Source organism: Chenopodium album, chromosome 1, assembly GCF_948465745.1.
Source record: "Chenopodium album chromosome 1, dcCheAlbu1.1, whole genome shotgun sequence".
Taxonomy (NCBI): Eukaryota; Viridiplantae; Streptophyta; class Magnoliopsida; order Caryophyllales; family Amaranthaceae; genus Chenopodium; species Chenopodium album.
In genome coordinates, this window is record NC_137834.1 from 63,931,712 (window position 1) to 63,952,105 (window position 20,394).

The 20,394-nt window shown below is 38.4% G+C and overlaps 2 protein-coding genes across 2 annotated transcripts; one reads left to right on the plus strand and one right to left on the minus strand.

Moving 5' to 3' along the window:
- The first annotated feature begins 1,572 nt into the window (after positions 1-1,572).
- On the plus strand, positions 1,573-3,966 carry LOC145634201 (uncharacterized). The gene is made up of 2 exons (XM_081685629.1): positions 1,573-3,612; positions 3,700-3,966. Exons 1-2 carry the CDS (start codon positions 1,573-1,575, stop codon positions 3,964-3,966), a joined length of 2,307 nt encoding a protein of 768 aa, XP_081541755.1.
- A 4,474-nt stretch (positions 3,967-8,440) lies between these two features.
- Positions 8,441-13,336, minus strand: LOC145557118 (serine hydroxymethyltransferase 7-like). The gene is made up of 4 exons (XM_081618497.1): positions 11,864-13,336; positions 10,675-11,077; positions 9,263-9,364; positions 8,441-9,166 (listed from the first exon to the last, which is right to left on the minus strand). The coding sequence occupies exons 1-4, from the start codon at positions 13,013-13,015 to the stop codon at positions 8,943-8,945; spliced, it is 1,881 nt and encodes a 626-aa protein (XP_081474623.1). The 5' UTR covers positions 13,016-13,336; the 3' UTR covers positions 8,441-8,942.
- Between the last annotated feature and the right edge of the window lie 7,058 nt (positions 13,337-20,394).

Here is a 20,394-nt window from a genome sequence, read left to right on the forward strand (position 1 = left end):
TAACTTAACTTTTCAGGCAGCAAGACGCCGTCTCCTGCAGCAGATGTCGGCAAGGGAGCAAGAGGGGTTTAGGGTGTTATATGGGCCTACAGACCAGCCGTATTATACCAACCGGATAAGGGGACTTCCGGATAGGTATATCTTCCGAAACACCGTAGCGAATTTGCGGTTATTGGAAGAGCCAGAAGATCTGTATGCTGAGCTGCGCCACCAACGTGACAATGATATTACAAGTTCGCAATTTGACCAGTCATCTCCGTCGAATGATACGGAGGTATTCTACTCAGGGGCCGAGAGTGATGATGACTCGGACAACCACGGAGAGGTGGACTTTGCTCCGAATATTTCTCTCTCTCCGGGAAGGCGCTATGGGTTTCCTGCGGATCCATATGCGCAATTTTATACTTCTAATGATGGCTCAGGTTTTCAGGGGAATCGACAGGAAGCAGATCAAGCTGCTCCAATGGCCTTTTCAATTTCTCCGAGGATCAGCGAGGGTCAGCCGAGTAGGTGGCGGCCTCAGGCTGGTTTCTCTCAGACGAGTAGGGATTTGCTTGCGATAATGGAAGGGAATCTACCCCCTCCAGTTCAGCCCAGATTTATGAACTCCACTTTTGAAGTGGGAGAGTCATCGAACGCGGTTAATAGGCCCAGTCCAGCAACGGGAAGCCTGTTCCAAACGCTGGGAATTGCGGAATGGGCTTCTACGCCATTTCAGCAACTGAGCTCAACCTCTCAATCGGGTCTTTTACAGGATATCACCAATCAAGGCTTCCGTGCCCCCCTTGCGGCGGAAGTTCCACCGCCATCTCAGTGGCTGATTCCCTCTATGCCACCGCCAAGGGTAACTTGTATATCCCCGGACCCTTTTTCTGCTTTTCCTAATGGTCGGAATTTGCTTGAAGCAGGAAGGCGCTTAGTGCACTCCTTAACTCGAGGCAGGGTGGGTTCGCATGTTCATCCGAAGGAGATGCCGGATTTCTCGTTATTTTTTGAGGATGAACATCCCGATGCTCCGGCTGCCGAGTTCGATCCTCCGAACTCTCCGGCTTCTCAGGTTAACTCTTTAGTTGATGTTTCCCTGCTTGATCCTAATGCTGACTTGCAGCTTTGGCCGAGGAAGAGGGCACGTGAGGCAATTCACTATGATACCAGGTCTGTTGAAGATGGTTCTGTCAGGGAGAGCTCCTTTGCCCCGGATTAGGTTCAATGTAAGAAAAGGCAAACTTTCGAAAGGTGGTCCGACAAAGGGGGGTTTAGTTTGTGGCAAAGGGATAAATATGGGGGCTTTGTGTTCAAATCAAAGGCAATTTCAGACATCGACATGGCACGCCAATGGGGTGTGCAAATTCGCTCTCCGCGTTTACTTGATGTAGTTGGGAAGAAGAGAATGGCGGCTACTTCGTCCTCTTCTGAATCGGGGTTGCCGAAAAGAAGCAAGAGTGAAGAAGTTACCTCTTCCCTAAGAGATGACACGGTGGACATGGAAATTGAGGATCAGCAAGCTATGTTAGACTCGGGTGATGGAAAGAGTGGTGAGGTGGCTGCGCCGTTTCAGCCCCCGAGTGATAAATGAAAGCTCTCGCTTGGAATTGTAGGGGACTTAATGATCCACAATCCCCTACACATCCTTATTTAGTGTGGCTAGTCTCTACTAAGTATCCTACTTTCTTGTTCTTGATGGAAACAAAAATGTGTTTTAATGATGTAAAAGGTTTAGTTGATCCTCCGTTTTCCCCAAGTTTTTCTTATGGGGTTGACGCGGAAGGTTCTAGGGGTGGTCTTGCTTTGTTTAGTTGGTTTCTAGGTGATGTTTCTTGTGTTGTGTCTACTTCGAATTATATTTTTTGTAATGTTGTTGAAGCTAATGGAAGAAGTAGGAACCTTTTGTTTTTGTACGGTGAGCCTATTTTAGAAGATCGACCAAGAGTATGGGATGAGCTTCTTACCTTACTATCCCTTACTCCTAATTGCATGCTTATCGGTGATTTTAATCAAGTGGACTCACTACAAGATAAGCTAGGGGGGTCCTTATTTATTAGAGGCCTAAGTGATTTTATGGATTGGAGATTGGAAAGTGGTTTAATGGAGGTCCCATTTTCAGGTCCACGCTATACATGGTCGAACAAAAGACTTACAGGGGGCCTTATTTTGGAAAGGCTAGACAGAGCAATGTGCACAGAGCAATGGTTTTCTGAGTATCCGGACGGTCGGGTTTTCCACGAGCCTATTGTTGTCTCTGACCATGCCGCAATTCTTTATGATTCCAATCCTTGTACTATAAGGTCGAATCGACCGTATCAAATTGAGAGGTGGTGCTTGAGATTTAAGGCGATCCATAATATTACCACAAATATTTGGGCGGAAGGTTTGGCGGGTTCAAGCATGTTTATCTTGGCTTCTCATATCAAGGAATTCCGAAAGCAAACCCAGAAATGGTGCCTTGATAATAAGGCAAAATGGGGGGTGAATTTGAGGGCTGTTTCGAAGGAATTGAACCAACAGGGAGTTTCCATTACTTCAATTGAGGAGGGAGAGGAATATATTATGGGAATTAATAATATTATTCCCAAGTGTGCTCTCGATTTTAGCTACTGGCAGCAGCGTCTCAAAGAGAGGTGGGTGCGGGAAGGAGATATGGCTACTCCAATGTTATACAATAGGGTGAAGCAAAGGCAAAAACGGAGGGAAATTATAACTTTACGAAATGACGATGATGTTTGGGTTAGTGGTCATGATAATGTTGTTGATCTCATTCAAGGCTCTCTTAAAAAAGTTTTTGTCCCGGATCCCGACGAAAATGTGAATATCAATCATGAGATTGACCTCTTGTTCCGAGAAATGGATTTTCCTCAAATTGATTGCGAGCAATCGGCTGCCTTGATTAAACCTTTTTCCAGTCAAGAGATTAGAAAGGCCATGTTCTCTATTCATCACCTTAAGTCTCCGGGGCCAGACGGAGTTATAGCTGAGTTCTTCCATGTTCATTGGGATGTGGTGGGGGTGACGGTGGTGGACGCGGTTCAACATTTTTTCAGGACAGGTTTTCTGCTAAAGGAGTTCAACTCTTCTATCCTGGTGATGCTTCCTAAAATAGACAATCCAGAAATGGCAGCTCATTTTCGCCCGATCAGTTTATGCAATACAGTTTATAAATGTATTGCAAAGTGTCTTGTTAACCGGATGAAGAGGTCTCTTCCCCCCCTAATCACGGAGTTTCAACATGCTTTTATTCCGGGTAGATACATGGAGGATAATATCTTGCTTAGCCATGAGTTGTCACATTTTATTAACACTTCGCAGGTTAGAAGCTCGATGGCGGCCTTAAAGATTGATATGTCTAAGGCTTATGACAGGGTAAAATGGAATTTTATTCTCCGTATCCTATCGGCTTATGGGTTCCCTGATCAATGGGTGCAATGGATTGCTCAGTGTATTTCAACGGTGTCTTATTCTGCCCTGGTTAATGGAAAGATGACTGAGTCTTTCAAACCGAGCTGTGGGTTGAGGCAAGGGGATCCTTTATCACCATATTTGTTTCTGTTCTGTATGGACGTCCTCTCTCGGATGTTACTACTGGCTGAGGACATTAATCTCATCAAAGGAATCAGGGTCACTAGGAGGTCTCCTGCTATCTCCCACTTATTTTTTGCGGACGATGCTATGATTTTCTTCTAAGCTAATTCGCATTCTTGCCAGGCTATTGTGAGTATTTTGACTAGGTTTGAGATGGTCTCGGGGCAACAACTAAATCTTAATAAATCTTTTATTAAGTTTAGTCCTCGGACTTCTGTGCATGATAGACAGGTTTTCAAGGGAATCCTGCGTATGGAGGAACGGGATAATCTTGGCCATCACCTTGGGGTGCCAATTGATTTGCCAAAGAAAAAGGGGGAGGCTTTCCGATACTTGGTGGACAAGGTGTATGCAAAAGTGGCTAAGTGGAGCTTAGTTTGTCTCTCTTAATCGGCAAAGATTATCCTTATTAATTCGGTTCTCATTGGTATTTCCTCACATGTCATGAAGTGTTTTAAATTGCCTCTCTCGATTGCTAATTCTATAGACTCAATAATTGCAAGATTCTTTTGGGCCTCAAATGGTGAAAAAGGAATGCACTGGGTCAATAGGGAGACTATTCACCTCCCAAAGGGGATGGGAGGCCTGGGCATTAGGGCTATGGTCCATCTAAATGATGCCCTGCTCTTCAAGCAAGTTCAAAGGATGCACTGTAATCCTCAGCTTTTGCTTTCAAGGGTTTACTTAGGGGTTAGAGAAGGTTTTTCAGGGGGATCTAAGCCAAGTGTTTTTCTAAAGGCGTCTCCTTCTTGGGGTAGACGCGGTCTTCACAAGTCCTCTTCCAAATTCCAAGATGGGTTTGCTTTGAAAGTTGGCTCTGGGGAAACTGTCAAACTGGCCAGTATGAACTGGGTCAATGGGAAAGTCTCGATCCTCAGTTCTAACCATTCTATTCGGGGCGTCGGATCGGAGAAAGTACGGGAGATTTTACTTCATAACCCCACTAGATGGAATGTGCCTCTTGTGCGGGAGAAATTTGAAAGGAGCAGTGCGGAGGAAATCCTAGAACTTGAGCTTCCTGGTTCTAGGAAAGATGACTTTACCTACTGGGCCTTTCACAAATCAGGGATCTACACTACGAAAACAGGTTATGCTTTCCTACATGGTAGGAACCTCCCTTCAATACGGCATGATATAGACCCCCTGATGTTTCGAGTTTTATGGAGGCTCCATATTCCCCCGAAGTGGAGCTTGTTCATGTGGAAACTAGTCCTAAATGGTCTGGCTGTTAAGGCCAATCTTCACTGTCGAGGGATATCCACTGATACGGGCTGTGTGTTTTGTGGAGAAGAAGATGAGGATATCCAACATCTCTTTAGAGATTGCTCTACTGCTAAAATGGCCTGGGATAACTGTTCCCTAGGTAATCAACTTGAATTTGCTGAATCTACTCCGCTGCGACAATGGATTCAGAGATATATCCTGCTCTTTTATAGCGAGGATGGGGTTCGTAGTAGTCGAATTACTACCCTGATAATGACTCTGTGGACTATCTGGATCACAAGAAATGACAGAGTCTTTAGAGGGGAGGTTACTGACTATGCTGCTCTACAAAGGCATGCAGACTCGTCGGCTAGGCACCTGAAGATTTTCCAGAACAGACCCTTATCCAATGAGGGTGACAATCATCCCTCAAGAGGAGGTGGGGGGGCTCCCCCTCCTGGTTTTCTCCATACTTCCTTAGGACAGAGACTGCCTGCCATCGGTAATTCTCTAGGAGATTTGCAAGGAGTGAGGGTCTTCTTTGATGGCTCCTGGCAGAAGAGGACCAAGAATGCGGGCATAGGATGGGCCTTCTCTCTACATGGGGAGGAACCACAGGATGGAGGTGGAGGCTATGGTAAGGCGGCTTCGGCTCTTCATGCTGAGGCTATGGCTTGCTTGATGGCTCTCCAGTGGGCTATGGGCAAAGGTTTCACTCGCTTGATTCTATTCTCTGACTCTAAGGCCTTGGTTACAATGCTGGATAACTCTATTCCTGCAGATGTAAGTATCTTTTGCTCTGTCGGATATCCGTAAGTGGGCGTCTACTCGTGAGATCTGCTTGGTTTGGAAGGTAAGCAGGGATCAAGTTGCTCGGGCTCATAACTTGGCAAATGAATGTCGCGCTAATGGTTGTAATTTTACTACTTAAGTTCTTTGCGGTGTGCTGTTGTCAAAAAAAAAAAAAAAATAGACAAAATAAATGAAATTTCTCAAAATCACCGTACCTTTAGAGATATACTAGCATAATTTGGGGTAACCAAGACTAATCATTCATGTGGTCAATAAGGTTATGACATCTTCCAGGTATAAGTAATCTCACTAATTATACGGGCAATATAACAATCTTCAAAGAATTAGAAAATATTACAAATTAAAAATAGACTTAATGTATAACATATTTCAATGTCTAACAATGATAGTTGGTATTCACCCTATATATAATTCACAAAAGTACTATGAAGTATGAAGTATGTTAGTATTAAATTTTTTTACAAACAATAAGAAATAGTACTCCCCGGAATCTATTGTTTGATTTTATTCATCAAACTGGAATAAATTAATATATCTTAAGATTAAGACAAGTAATTCTGGATAATAAAAGTTGCCATGACAAACCTTAGGCCACAAGACAAGTGAACAATTAGGAAAATTAAACTAGAATATATCTTTTTACTCTTCAAATTTATCTCACCAAAACATACTACTTATCTTTCACAAGCAAGATCTTAGGCTTGTCGTTGACAAGTAAAACCATATTTATCATAAAATATATCTTCAATCCTAATTGGCAATATTTTATATACATCAAACCACAATGATAAAGACGGTATTGCATAGATTAACATAATGATTCAAGTTATTAATGTTAAGAATATACTCCGTACGTGTTATATATTCTATTGTATCATATTAATTGTAATTATCCTTAGTAATATGTTATCATACTGCTAGCTACTCCGTATTAGTTAGGTTTGCTTAGTAAAAAATTTATCCCACTTGTTAAGGGATTTAGTTAGGATAATATTCTGCCTAACTTCCTAGATTGTAATTTGTATGTATTAAAGTTCTGATAATACAATCTGCATAGAATTGATTTCCTTCAATTAATTTATTGTATTAGAAAATAAAAATAGAAATATAACCCTTAAAAGCCAAAATATATGTAAACCGAATAAAAACATTATTTCAAATATAATCATTATGCACCTTGCCAAAATATGCCGAATTCATCATACATCACCAAAATATTCCAAATATAGCCCAAATGAACCACCATTTACCCATCATAGTATGACGCACAACTAATTGCATACAAAAGATTATTAACACAAAATGAGGTTGTGTATTGTGGGCAATGTCTACTATTCTAGTTTATTAATAAATCAATCCATTTGCATATAAGCATCAAGGATTGGTTCACCGAAAAAAAAAATTGAAACTTGGAGAAAAGTGATTAAAATTTCGAAATTTCCAAACTAAACAATTATTTTAGTATTGATTGAGATTACAAGAGAATATCATAATCACAAGATGAGAGGGTGTAGGGTAAATGAGGAAAGGCAGAACAATATATAACACAACCAAATTAATAACATATCCACCGGTAACTCCGCTAGATAAATCAATACAAAATATGACGTCACACAAAATTTATAGTTGCAACAATATTGATGTTCTAATATGAAATATAGATAGTAATAGGAATCCACATGTCAGACTATTTAGTTGTATATAAATTTATCATCATGAATCTAGAATATAGATGTATGATTGTATTCATACCTTGTCGTTGAGATCTAAGTTAATCGGCCGCACAAAACTATGGTGCTTTAATTGCAATTGAAATCAATTTAGAGTTATGGTGAGATCTATGTCGACAATATGTGAATCTGATCAACTGGCTAGAGTTTGGTGCTGATAACGTGTTATAAAATAAGGTGAAAATATAAGAGATATAGAGAGAATTAATCTGTGTGTTCTACTAGTATTTCATATAGTGAAGGTATAGATATATATAGATACAATACAATTGATAGAATTTGCTTGGAGAATAATAAACCCTAAAATCTATAAAGTTCTGGAATGATACAAGGGTATAATGGACATCCACAAATATATATTTCATAACATTTATATAATAAAATTATAATTCAATTTGTACATCTAAAATATTGGTATTTTATTATCGAAAATAAAAGTCTAAACTAACAATTTTATCCTAAAATTCTATCCAAATAAAATTCTAAACTAACTTTTAATCTTATGCAATCTATTTAAATCAATCAAACGTGGCACGACACTTGGCAAAAGGTTGGAATGCCAAGTGTTGCTGCCTCGTGATCTGGCTAAAATTTTAGCTTTTATATATTAGTTATGATATGATAATTATTTTACAATTAGCCAATTACTGTAAGGGTTTTTTTTTTTTTTTTTTTTTTTGAAACCTTAGTGTAAGGGTTTTTGAAACATGAGGATCTATATTATGAAGGGAACCCGAAGCAACGCCCGGGGTACGTACTAGTTTAAATTATAAAAATCATTTTTTTGATGACCGAGGGAATATATAAGTATATAATTTCTCTCCCTCTCTACTCATCACATAAAACTCTTTTTTTACACTATTTATTTCTCTTTATCCATCTCCTCTTCTTAAACTCCTCGTCTTCCCTCTTTATTGCAATATTAGGAAGATGTAAGAAGTAAATGTTTACACCATAGCCACTTTCAGAAAATAAGATCAAAATGATTTTTTTTTTTTTTTTTTTTTTTTTTTTTGCCCCTTTTAGCACTTAATTAAAATCCGCACGAATCAATTTAAAAACAGTGTCTACATTCTTTCTGATTATACAAATTGTATAATAAAACAAAATTCGGGGCATTCAAACCTCAAATTACCAATTCCATTACTGTACCAAATACTAGTAGTATATAGATAAGCTAATCTTGACTGTACATAAATAACATGGTCAAACACAGTAAAGTATTCCAAAAAAAGAAGCAAAGCTCCTTGTTCATTCATAGACCTGCGAGGTAAAGTACTTAAAAAGTCCAACTTCAGAGAAGGCAGGAAATATTGCAAGTAGCCCAAAAAGAATGACGATCAAGAAGTGTAAGAAAAATCAGGGGTAACTTGTATGACCATGACTGAACGAACAATTCATTAAGTGCCAACCGAGATCAACAGCAACGTTGTCCAGAATCAGGAGCATGAGTAAACCATCCACTTTGTGAGTTTGGCATGAGAAAAGATGCCAGGAGAAAGATTGAGGTAATAAGGGTAAAAAAGAAGGGCAAACTATGCAAATGATGACTTGTAGTGATTCTAGAGATAAATCATGGGTGATGCAAATGACATCCTTCCACCATCCCTGCTGCTGCAACTATACATCAAATCCTGGCATTGCAAATTGCGAAGCAAAAGTTTCTACACGGGTTCGCAAGTCAATAACGTCTTTATTACTTTGCAAACCCTTTAAGAAGCATTTCTGTGCCTTCCCATGTTCTCTTCGCACTAAACATGTGATTTGAGCAGCTCGGATAAGAAAGTCAGCAATCACCTCAAAATCAGATTCCAAACAACCCCTTGTTGTCATTGCAGGTGTACCTGATGAAATAAACCCAGCAAACTGATTGTAAGGGTATATGTAATGATGAATACAGTAATTCTCATAATTATGCAACAATAATAGAAAACACTTACCAATCCTCACACCACCAGGTGTTATGGTACCGTTGTCACCAAACAAAGCAACTTTGTTCAGAGTAATATGACACATTTCACATACCTTCTCGAAATTCTTACCTGGTAACATGGAAAAAGTAAAAAGTGGTCATGGAAGATGTAAAGAGCAGCAAGCAAGAAGATAACATATGTGAACATTACAAGCTACTTGTCATAGCACAGCAAGTAGATGTAGGTCAGCAAAACCAAACTAATTACCCACAAAAATAAAGTTACAAAATTACAATGGCAAGGACCTTTGAACTCGCTTAAATACTTGCTAGCTATCACCATGTATGGATAAAATTTTCAAAGTGGTAACAGCAAAGTATACCCAGTGCATAATTTCACTATTAAGCTAGATTTCACATTGAGTAACATTATAACCAAAGGGCAGCTTTCTAAGAATTTCTACCCATCCTTGACCACTATATTACAGTGGCAACTAACAAGTAGTCACCTAAATAACACACATCCCAGGGGGGAGTAGTATTAAACAACTATTTACTGAATTTCTCCCTTTATTTTTCCTTCTGAAGAATCTAATATTCAAGTACACATTTAGGGGTGTAAAAAGTAAGGGGTTTAATAAGCCAAGCCATTAAGTATTTTTTATTCGATAAATTTTGGTATTTCTTAGGGTTGTTAGGTTCCTTCAATAAGAGAGGCCTAAGGGAAGCCCCGACAACTAGATGTGAAACAAGGAAGAGAGGCAGGCAGAGAAGAGAACGAAGAACGGAGACATGGATGCAAATTATTGGACCATGAGAAAAGGAGGAGAGGAAAGAGCAGAAGTGAATAACTGTTAAACTTTAAAGGGAGCACATGTACTGAGAATTAATCCTAAATTTTCACTTTTGATTTCTGATTACTCCAATTTTGGGTGAACCACAAGTGGCTTGAATTCCTGCAATTCCCCTTGCTTCCCATGCATCAGCATTCACTTTTTCAATTTATTTCAATGTTGCTGAAAGACAAGGAACCAGAAAATAAATTTAGCACCTCTTATCATAAGGTAGACGAGAAGAATCAAACTGTTTATGGTTGGTTAACTCACAGATGAAATTAAACACAATTGATGATTGTATTCACATAAATTCTGTCTGTCAACAAATTAATTCCCTGCTACTTAATGTTATTTAATTGTTTAACAACCAAGAAGCTTGATATACTCCTTATTTCTCACACTTCCTATTTAAATTAATCCCTTTAAGTTTGCCCCATACTATAAATGAACATACGAGACCACCCCTTCAATCTCACATGGCCCCACCAATTTTGTCTCTCCTCCATCATCAAAAATACAAAAAGTAACAAACACCACCGAGGAAAAACAGAGAGGGGAGGAGTATTATACAGAGCTTAATAAGAAGAGGAAAAAAAATGTATACCTGTCAATCCAAGGGGCCTTAGATCCCACAGGAGCAAGTGATTGTCTGTGCCGCCAGTTATTAGCCGACATTTTCTTCGCAATAATGCCGATGCCAATGCCTGAGCATTTTTCCTAACTTGTTGCATGTATGCTTTATACTCAGGGGTAGCAACCTGTTTCAAAGCTATAGCAAGAGCAGCTATGTGGTTGTTGTGCGGGCCACCCTGTAAAACAGGGAAGACAGCAAAATTTATCTTATCTTCAAAATCATACTGCTCACTGTCTTCAGACGGATTCATCAAGCTTCTGTTCCTTTGTTTTTTGCCCTTCCTAAAAAATATTATACCTCCTCTAGGACCTCGCAAACTCTTATGAGTTGTGGAGGTAACAATATCACAATATTCAAAAGGACTGACACATTCCTGCAAACATTAAGAAAAACAAAAGTTTAATTTCAAGGACTCATAAAGAAGACAGTAATTAGAAGCAACAACATTCAATCTACAGCCTTCATGCAAGCAAATTAGATAACATACACGATACAAGGCTAGCAAACAAACTTAAAATCAAACACATTCAACAACCTACACATGCTTATAAGTGATACAACAATCTAACACCATACAAAATCTGCCAGTTCCAGGGTCATAGAGGTCAAACAGTCCTTTCCCTATATAGCTGTATCATCTTTATTCATAGCAAACAAATAATAAAGGTATTAAATTTAGTCTAAGCATGTCCATTCATGAGTCATTCCACTGTGACAAAAGATGGATGCCTCTAAATGATGATTCTGCATTCAGCCTCAGCAAATATAAAGAGATAAAACAAAACAGGAAAAAGATTAAGTCCCCATCCCCATAAAAGAAGTATATTCTACAAGTTTATCAATTAACCATGAGCCGAAACACTGCAATAACTATAATTCTCAAACAAACATTCTACAGGTTTTATACAAAAGAATCATTCAACTCTAATTTCAGAAGTAAAACTACACAACACACAGTATGCAACAGCTGAGTATCATTAGACGCCAAAAATCAGATAATACATGATACACAATCATCAGAATTGCAAACGCAATGTTACTAACTCCACCAATATTCATCAGATTATCCCAACTTGAAAGGCAAGATGATAAAATGTAAACAGATATTGTAACACAGGCATAAAACTAATTAATTTAAACAAAAAGCAAGAACCCCAACCTTAGCTGCAATAAGACCACTAATTTGAGCCATGTCACACATCAAAATAGCACCACACTTATCAGCAACCTGCCTCAACCTAGCATAATCCCACTCACGAGGATAAGAACTACCACCACAAATCAGTATCTTGGGACGAAAATCGAGCGCCCTTTCCTCGAGCTTATCATAATCAACATACCCAGTAAGGGGATTGACCTTGTAAGGCAAGCTTTCAAAGAAAATTGAGGCCCCAGAAACCTTCCTGCCATTGGGTGTATAACAACCATGACTAGTATTTCCTCCTGAAAGGGTGTCCAATCCCATAATTCGATCCCCGGGCAACAAAATCCCGGTGTAAACTGCGAAATTCGCTGAAGTACACGAATATGGCTGCACATTAACACCCCAATTCTCTGAACTAAGATCGAAAGCCGCCAATGCTCGGTCACAACAGAGAAGTTCAATCTCATCAATGTACTGATTTCCACCATAGTATCTCTGCCCAGGCATTCCTTCCGAATACTTATTTGTTAAAGAGCTTCCTAATGCCTCCATCACAGCTCTACAAACGAAATTCTCCGAAGCAATCAATTCGATTCCTTTGCATTGCCTCAACTTCTCTTTATCCATAATATCGAAAATCTCGGGATCAGCCGATCGCAACGGCTGGTTCCCCCATGCCCTGACTGCACCCTTGCGCGCCTCCATACTCGAATCGAAGAAAACCCGTTTAGCCGAAGCTGTAGACGACGAAGACACAGAATCCTCCCTATCACGGCGACGTTTCAAGCACATAGAGTGCCCTAGAATGCGAAACTCCTCCACCTCTTCATCGTCTTCGCCACGATTTTCTTCCTCTCTCTCCTCAGTATCCTCCACATCTTTTTTAGGCTCTAAAACAGCGATTCTCTCTCTCTCCTCAGAAAACCCATTCTCGATCTTCCTGCAATTCTGCGGTGTTTGAGATTCCAGCAATTGCAGAGGAATCGATGAAATTGGAATCGACGACTCGCGCAACCTCGAATCAATCTGAAACGAAATGGAATCGTCGTTGATTGAAACTCGATTAGGGTTCGAATTATTCGAATTCGCAGTCGTTGTCGAAGCAGGAACAGACGAATGGGAGTGAAACCCGAGAGAGAGATTCGATTGAGAGTGAGACAAATCCATAATCAAGCACAATTTGTAAACAATACAACAATTCCCAGAAAAATCAATCAAACAATCAAATTAAACAGCCAAACCAAAATCAACAACTACTACAACAAGAACAATAACAACAACAATTAATAAGATTTAAGGAAATGGAAGATGAATTGGAAAAAGGGATTGAAGATAGAAATGATGAAATTCCCATGGGAAATTAAATTAAATTAAAATAGCAGAATCGAAACCCTAAGAAAGTGAGAATTGAGAGAAGAGTGAAGAAAGGGTTTGGTTTATAGAAAATGGAAAAAGGGAAATGGGGATGAGACGAGAGAGATTGGGTTCATAGAACGGGGTAGATGCTGGTAAGACGTGAAGGGAGGATGTATCTAGACGTTTTTTCTTATTCCTTTCGTGTTTTTGCTAATTTTTGGTAATGTATATGTTTGCTAATGATATAAAGCCAAATTTCATTCTTTTAAGCTCTTATTACAACAACAACAAAAATAATAATAATAATCAATAAGTAATAAATAATAATCAATAAATAATATTAATAATAATAATAATAATAATAATAATAATCAATAATCAATAAATAATAATAATAATCATCAATAAATAATAATAATAATCATAATAATAATAATAATAATAATAATAATAATCAATAAATAATAATAATAATAATCATCAATAATTAATAATAATAATAATAATAATAATATGTACATTTGTATATACACATATGTATAGTAATAAATAATCAATAAATAATCAAAGATCACTAATCCGTAGTTAAAAATCACTAATTAATAAGTTCAGTTCAGTTCAGTTCAGTTCAGTTATGTTCAGTTCAGTTCAGCTCAGCTCAGTTCAGTTCAGTTCAGTTTAGTTTAGTTCAGTTCAGTTCAGTTCAGTTCAGCTGAGTTCAGTCAATCGGAACAGGCCCTACGTATTGGTAATGTATTTTTTTTTTGGAAAAATGGAAACTAAAAATCCAACATTTGCGCGGTCTGACAATAAAAATTCAACGATACATTAATCTCAAAAAAATCCAACCTTTGCACCCCACCTTCTCCAATAGATCCAAATTACTTGTTACCTGATAAACAGGTAAACCTTTTTGTTTCTCTCTCATCTCTCCTCAAAATCTGAAAGTACCAAGTACCAACCCCACTCCTATTTCAACACGCACCGTTGCCGCCGCCACCTCTTACCCCACCCAACCCATTCCTAGAACCGAAGCCACCAACCCCACCTAAGCTTGAGGTGCGACTTGCGATGGACGACGGATGAAGATGGCGATTTGAGTTCGCTTGGACTGCAATTTCAGGTGGTGCGAACTCAGGTGGTGCGATTTTGGTTGGAGGTGGTGCGATTTTGGGGGTTAAGCAAGACTGGTTGCCGCTGCAATTGTGAGAACTGTTGTTGGTGGTGGTGGGTGGTAGGCTAGACGGGCTAGGCAAAACCACCCCCTCCCCCGCATCAATTTCAACCACCGCGGCGGCAAAGTAAGGCCGTTGATCAACACACTGTTGCGGGTTTGATTTTCGCCGGAATATTTTCACCTAACTGCAACAGCCCCGTTTCTCTTGCGGGTTTGATTTTCGCCGGAAAATTCGCGTCGATTATGTATCTAACTGTTGAATTTGGGCGGGCATTGCCAATGAATTCGTACAGGGTAAGGGGGAAAGGGGATAGGGGTGGTCGACCGGCGTTTGGGGATTGTGATTGTTGGCGGCGAATCGGTGATTGTGAGTAGCGTGTGTATCGGTGAGAGGAGTGGTGTGGGTTTTCCGCTGGTGAGGGGTGGTCAGGGAAGGAGTTGGGGGGCTAGCTGGGTTTCCTGATTTTTTTTTTTTTTAATATAATTTTTTTTTGTTTTTTAATTATTAATAATAAAATTAACATATTAATAGCTAACACGTGGCATATAACTTACAAAAACCGGTCATCAACAGATAATGGATCTTTAGATGAAGGTGGGGTATAAAGGTTGGATTTTTCTGAGATTAAACGAAGGTTGGATTTTTAATTTTTATTTTTCCTTTTTTATTTTGATAATATTTTGTATTTTTGGTTTTTTTTTATTACTCGTATTAGTTGACATCATTGTTAGGCCCTGTTCTCTTCACCTTAAAAAAATAAAATTAAGTAAAAATAATTTCATTTCAGTAAAAATAAGTTCATTTCAGCAAAAATAATTTCAGTTCACTAAAAATAAGTTCAGTTCAGTATAAATAATTTAAGTTCAGTAAAAATCAATAACTTCAAAGAAGAAATATAACATGGAATCAGTAAAATTAATTTCAGTTCAGCAAAAATAACTTCAGTTCAGTAAAATTAATTTCAATTCAGTAAAAATAATTTAATCTCAGCAAAAATAATTTCATTTCAGTAAAAATAATTTCAGTTCAGCAAAAACAAGGTGAAGAGAACGGGGCCTTAGACTAGGGACGTGTAACATTTTTTTTACGTATATATTTTTTGACATGAGCTTTATACGCAACTTTACTATGTAGTAGGTCACACCGTGTGACAGGGGCTACCTAACTTATTTTGTGAGGGGTTACTCGATTTATTCGGTCAGGGGTTACACGAGTTATTCGATCGGGGGTTACTTGAGGGGTTCGGGCAGGGGTTTCTCGAGGGTTCACTCGGTTAAGGGTTACATGAGGAGTTGCTCGATCATGGATTACTCGAGTTACTTGATCAAGGGTTAATCGAGTTACTCAGTTAGGTTACTCGAGGGGAATAATTCAATAAAAATCTACCAAAAAATAATGAACACATAAGTTGTTTATATATATATATATATATATATATATATATATATATATATATATATATATATTTGAAATCGCACGTGATAGTAATCCTATATGGTAAAGGAATAAATTTTTGTTTGTAACCCCAATTACGAGAGGAGAAAATCTTATTCATAAGTTACAACCACCATACCATGCTTACGTTCGTAATGTAAGATAAACAAGTTTTTTATATATTCTTTTTTACTGCATCTGTTTAAGTTAAAGAAAATATTTTGTTAAGATAAATGGATATAACTTCGATATCTTTAGATGACCGGATTTGGCTTGACAAGCCTTTTACTGATCAAGAAATCAAGAGTGCCATGTTCAATATGCACAAGTCTAAGTCCCCTGGGCCTGATGGGTTCACTGCTGATTTTTTTCATTTATTCTGGAATGATGTAGGGCAATTGGTGACTGATAGTGTCCACCAATTTTTGAAATCAGGTCATATGCTGAAAGAGTGGAATCAATCTCTTCTAGTTCTAATTCCTAAGGTCAAGGTCCCGGAAGCAGCTAATCAATTCAGGCCAATCAGTTTATGCAACACAGTGTATAAATGTATTCCAAAATGCTCGGTCAACAGGATTAAGGTAATTCTTCCTAAACTGATATCTGAGAATCAGCATGCTTTTATTCCAGGGAGGTACATGGAGGACAATGTTCTTTTAAGCCATGAGCTTATGCATTTGATAAACTCAAAAAAGGGTTCAAACTACACTGCAATTAAGATTGATATGTCAAAAGCATACGACAGAGTAGACTGGGTTTTCCTCCTGAAGGTTTTGCAGGCTTATGGGTTTTCTAGCCACTGGATCAGAATGATTTCGCAATGTGTCTCAACAGTAAGTTTCAAGGCGGTTATTAATAAGAAGACATCTGAGCACTTCTCTCCTAACTGTGGTCTTTGGCAAGGGGATCCTTTATCCCCGTATCTCTTTATTTTCTGCATGGATATCCTCTCAAGAATGTTGACCTTAGCAGAGGATATAAATCTTTTAAAAGGGCTAAAAGTCTCAAGAAGATCCCCTTCGATTTCGCATCTTTTCTTTGCAGATGATGCTATGCTCTTCTTTAAAGCAACGGAAGATTCCTGTAATTGCATCAGAGACATCCTTCAAAGGTTTGGTAGTGCTTCGGGTCAACAATTAAATCTTCAAAAATCCTTTGTCAAATTTTCTCCAGGTCTAGAGATTAATGCTCGAATTTCTCTAAAAAGAATTCTGTCAATGTCAGAGACTGATAATTTGGGGATTCATCTAGGCGCTCCAATTGATATTCAGGGGAAGAAGAGCTCCTCTTTTCAATTTCTAGTTGACAAGGTGTCAGAAAAGGTGGTCTCTTGGGCCTCTTTGCGGATTTCTCAAGCAGCAAAACTAATTTTAATAAATACTGTCTTGGTTAGTATCTCGGCTCATGTCATGAAATGCCTGAAATTACCACAAGGTGTAGTAAACAAAATTGACTCTCTAATTACAAGGTTTTGGTGGTCCAATAATGGTAATAAGGGAATGCACTAGGTGAGGAAATCAACTATTCAACTCCCAAAAGTATGGGAGGACTAGGGATTAGAGGTACGTCAACTCTTAATGAGGCCCTCCTGTTTAAGCAGGCAACAAGGATGCATCTGAATCCACAACTGTTGATTTCAAGAGTACATAGAGGGTTTCAACCTTGTGGGGTCTGTAATTTATCCAGGCCTTATGAGAGAGTAGGATGCCCATCGATGGGAAGGTCAAGTTTGCAAAAAGTGACCAGCTCTTTTAAGGAAGGTTTTGTCTGGAAAGTGGGCAATGGGGAAAGCATAAAGGCTATTAGTATGCCTTGGGTCAATGGAGAAATCCCAATTGCAAACTCAAACCAAACACTCGGAGTGTCGTTAGGTTGGAAGGTAAGTGATTTTATTGACAAAGACTCGGCTACTTGGAAGGTGGGAAAAGTTAGGGAATGCTTCGATTGGAATAGTGCGAGATCAATTCTGGCAATGGAACTTCCGTGCACTATGGAGGATGATTTCCTTTACTGGAAATACCATCCGTCAGGTAGATTCACTGTTAAAACAGGTTACTACTTCCTGGCTAAAAACCAGGGGACAGAGCATCTGAATCTTTCTGTAGAGGAGCAGGGATTTGTTAAGCTCATTTGGAGGATGAATATCCAACCAAAATGGAAGGTCTTTATGTGGAAGCTTTTTCATGATGGAATTGCGGTTAAAAGCAACTTAGCCAAAAGAGGTTTACAAGTCGAGGAGACTTGTGAATTTTATGGGGAGGATGAGGAAGATAGCCAACATCTTTTTAGGCTATGTAATCTAGCAAAGGAGGTCTGGGAGAATGACTCCCTGACAATTTGCTCTGACTCTTCTGGGTTCAATTCATTAAGAATGTAGATCCAGCACTATATCCTGCTGTTTAATAGCGAGGATGGTAAGTACAGTTCCCGTAGTACTAAGTTTATTTCCACCTTATGGGGTCTATGGAAGACTAGGAATGCACAAAGCTTTAATGGTGCCAATGGAGGAGCAAACCTAGTCTCGGGTCTTGTCAACTTGGCAATGCAAGAGCATGAAACTTTCTGCCAAAGTGAGGGGGATAGAAATAATAATATGGATAGGTTGAGGGAAGACCCTTACTTACCTCTGGGTTTCAATGCTATGCAATTGGGAAAAGAACGAAGTGGTTTCGATAAATTCATTGTGGGAGTGGATGGCTCGTGGGATAAGAGAACAACAAGAGCAGGAATTGGTTGGGTAGTCATGGGGAGAGACCCTAGTAATGAGGTAAGCGAAGGGGGAAAACATGGAGTGGCGACCTCATCCCTACATTGTGAGGCATGGGCTTGTTTAGAAGCAATGAAATGGGCTAGAGCAAAAGGTAAGCAAGGGATTCTCATCCTATCGGACTCCATTATGCATATTAATAATCTCCAAGACCAATTAGGTAAGGATATTTTGACCTCTTGGATGACAAAAGAAATTAGGGAAGTGGGTGCATTGTTTCAAAGGTGCACAATTCTTAAAGTCCAAAGGGACCAAGTACAAAGGGAAAATGACATTGCAAGAAAATGTCGTACTTTCCTCTCAAATTATTTGTAATTTTTATCTGTGGTTTGCTATTGTCAACAAAAAAAAAAAAAAAAAAAAAGAGTTAAAAAAATAATTTTTCCCCCTTGTTCCCATGTGACTCCGCCAGTGGTAGTAATAGTAATAGTAAAGTTAAAACATATTAAGGGGGAACGAGAGGGGGAGAGGAGGTGGGTAAGCTAGGAGATGGATCATGGGAAGGACAAGATGACTTTATATCATTAGATGCGGTGGGAAATCTATGTATGATGACAAGGTGCATATAGGTTGGGGAGAGGGAGAGTGAAGTGGTAGGCTAGGAGATGGAAAGATGTATGTAACATCCTAATAATTGCTTTAGTTTTGACATCAAAGCTAATATGTGTGGCTAGTCAAATTATATGACAAGTAAATACATAAGATTTGATACAATATAACAACCCAAACGTAAAAAGCACTCAACTTTCAACGAAGTCTACAGATTCCTGAGGGCGTAATTTTATAAGATTATTCAAATTCAAGATTAGATATTAGAAAATTTAAATTAAAATAAATAAATAAATAAATAAATTAACCCCCCCCCTTTATTTTTTTACTCTTTTAATCCATTAGAGACATTAGGATTCATTCACCTTAATTATCGTTGTGATTGAAAATGAGCAGATATTTTTTCACTTTCTTTGTTATTGTTTATTATTGTTTTTCCAATCCAATTGTTGTATGCTTTTCATTTTTTTTCCTCAACCCTGAATTGTTGCCCCCCCCCCCCCACCTCTACCCTTTATTGTGGTGTTCTCTTTTTTCTCTCTTCAATACTTATAAGTCTATAGCTACACAAAAATCAATCATAATGAAGAACAGACTAGGAATTGCAAGACAATTAAAATGCAGGGGCGGGGATTAAAATGTGATGAGAGCAAGGCCATCGTTGTCAAACTTTTTGCTGTTTTTTTAGGGCATGTTGACATTTACTAAATTGAGCTGAACTGAACTGAACTGAACTGATTGGAGCCGAACTAAACTGAACTGAACTGATTGGAGATGAACAAAACTGAGCTGAGCTGAGCTGAAATGTATATTTTATGAGAGAGGGAAATTAGGAGCTGAACTGAACTGGACTGATTAGAGCTGAGCTGAACTGAATTGAACTAATTGGAGCTGAACTGAACTGAACTGAATTGAACTGAAATTAAGAAAATGTGAACATACCCTTAAACCTTCAACTATGGATCCTTTACAAGTTTGGAAAGAAAAAAAAAAGTATATGAGGTCCTTACTCTATATTATATGCTTTAATTATAAGGGTTATTACGAATCTTGTGATCATAAACTTTTGGGAAATTCTCAACGGTGACCCCTAACTTCTGCTACGTACCATTGGTGACCCTCTTGAAAATTTATTATACAAAATTATCTTAGTTAAAAATTTCATCTCACTCATAACCTTATTTCATTAAATAGTTAATTAAAAATAACTATGGTTAAATTTATATTTAAAAAAATTAAAAATAAAATAATTCACCCAACCA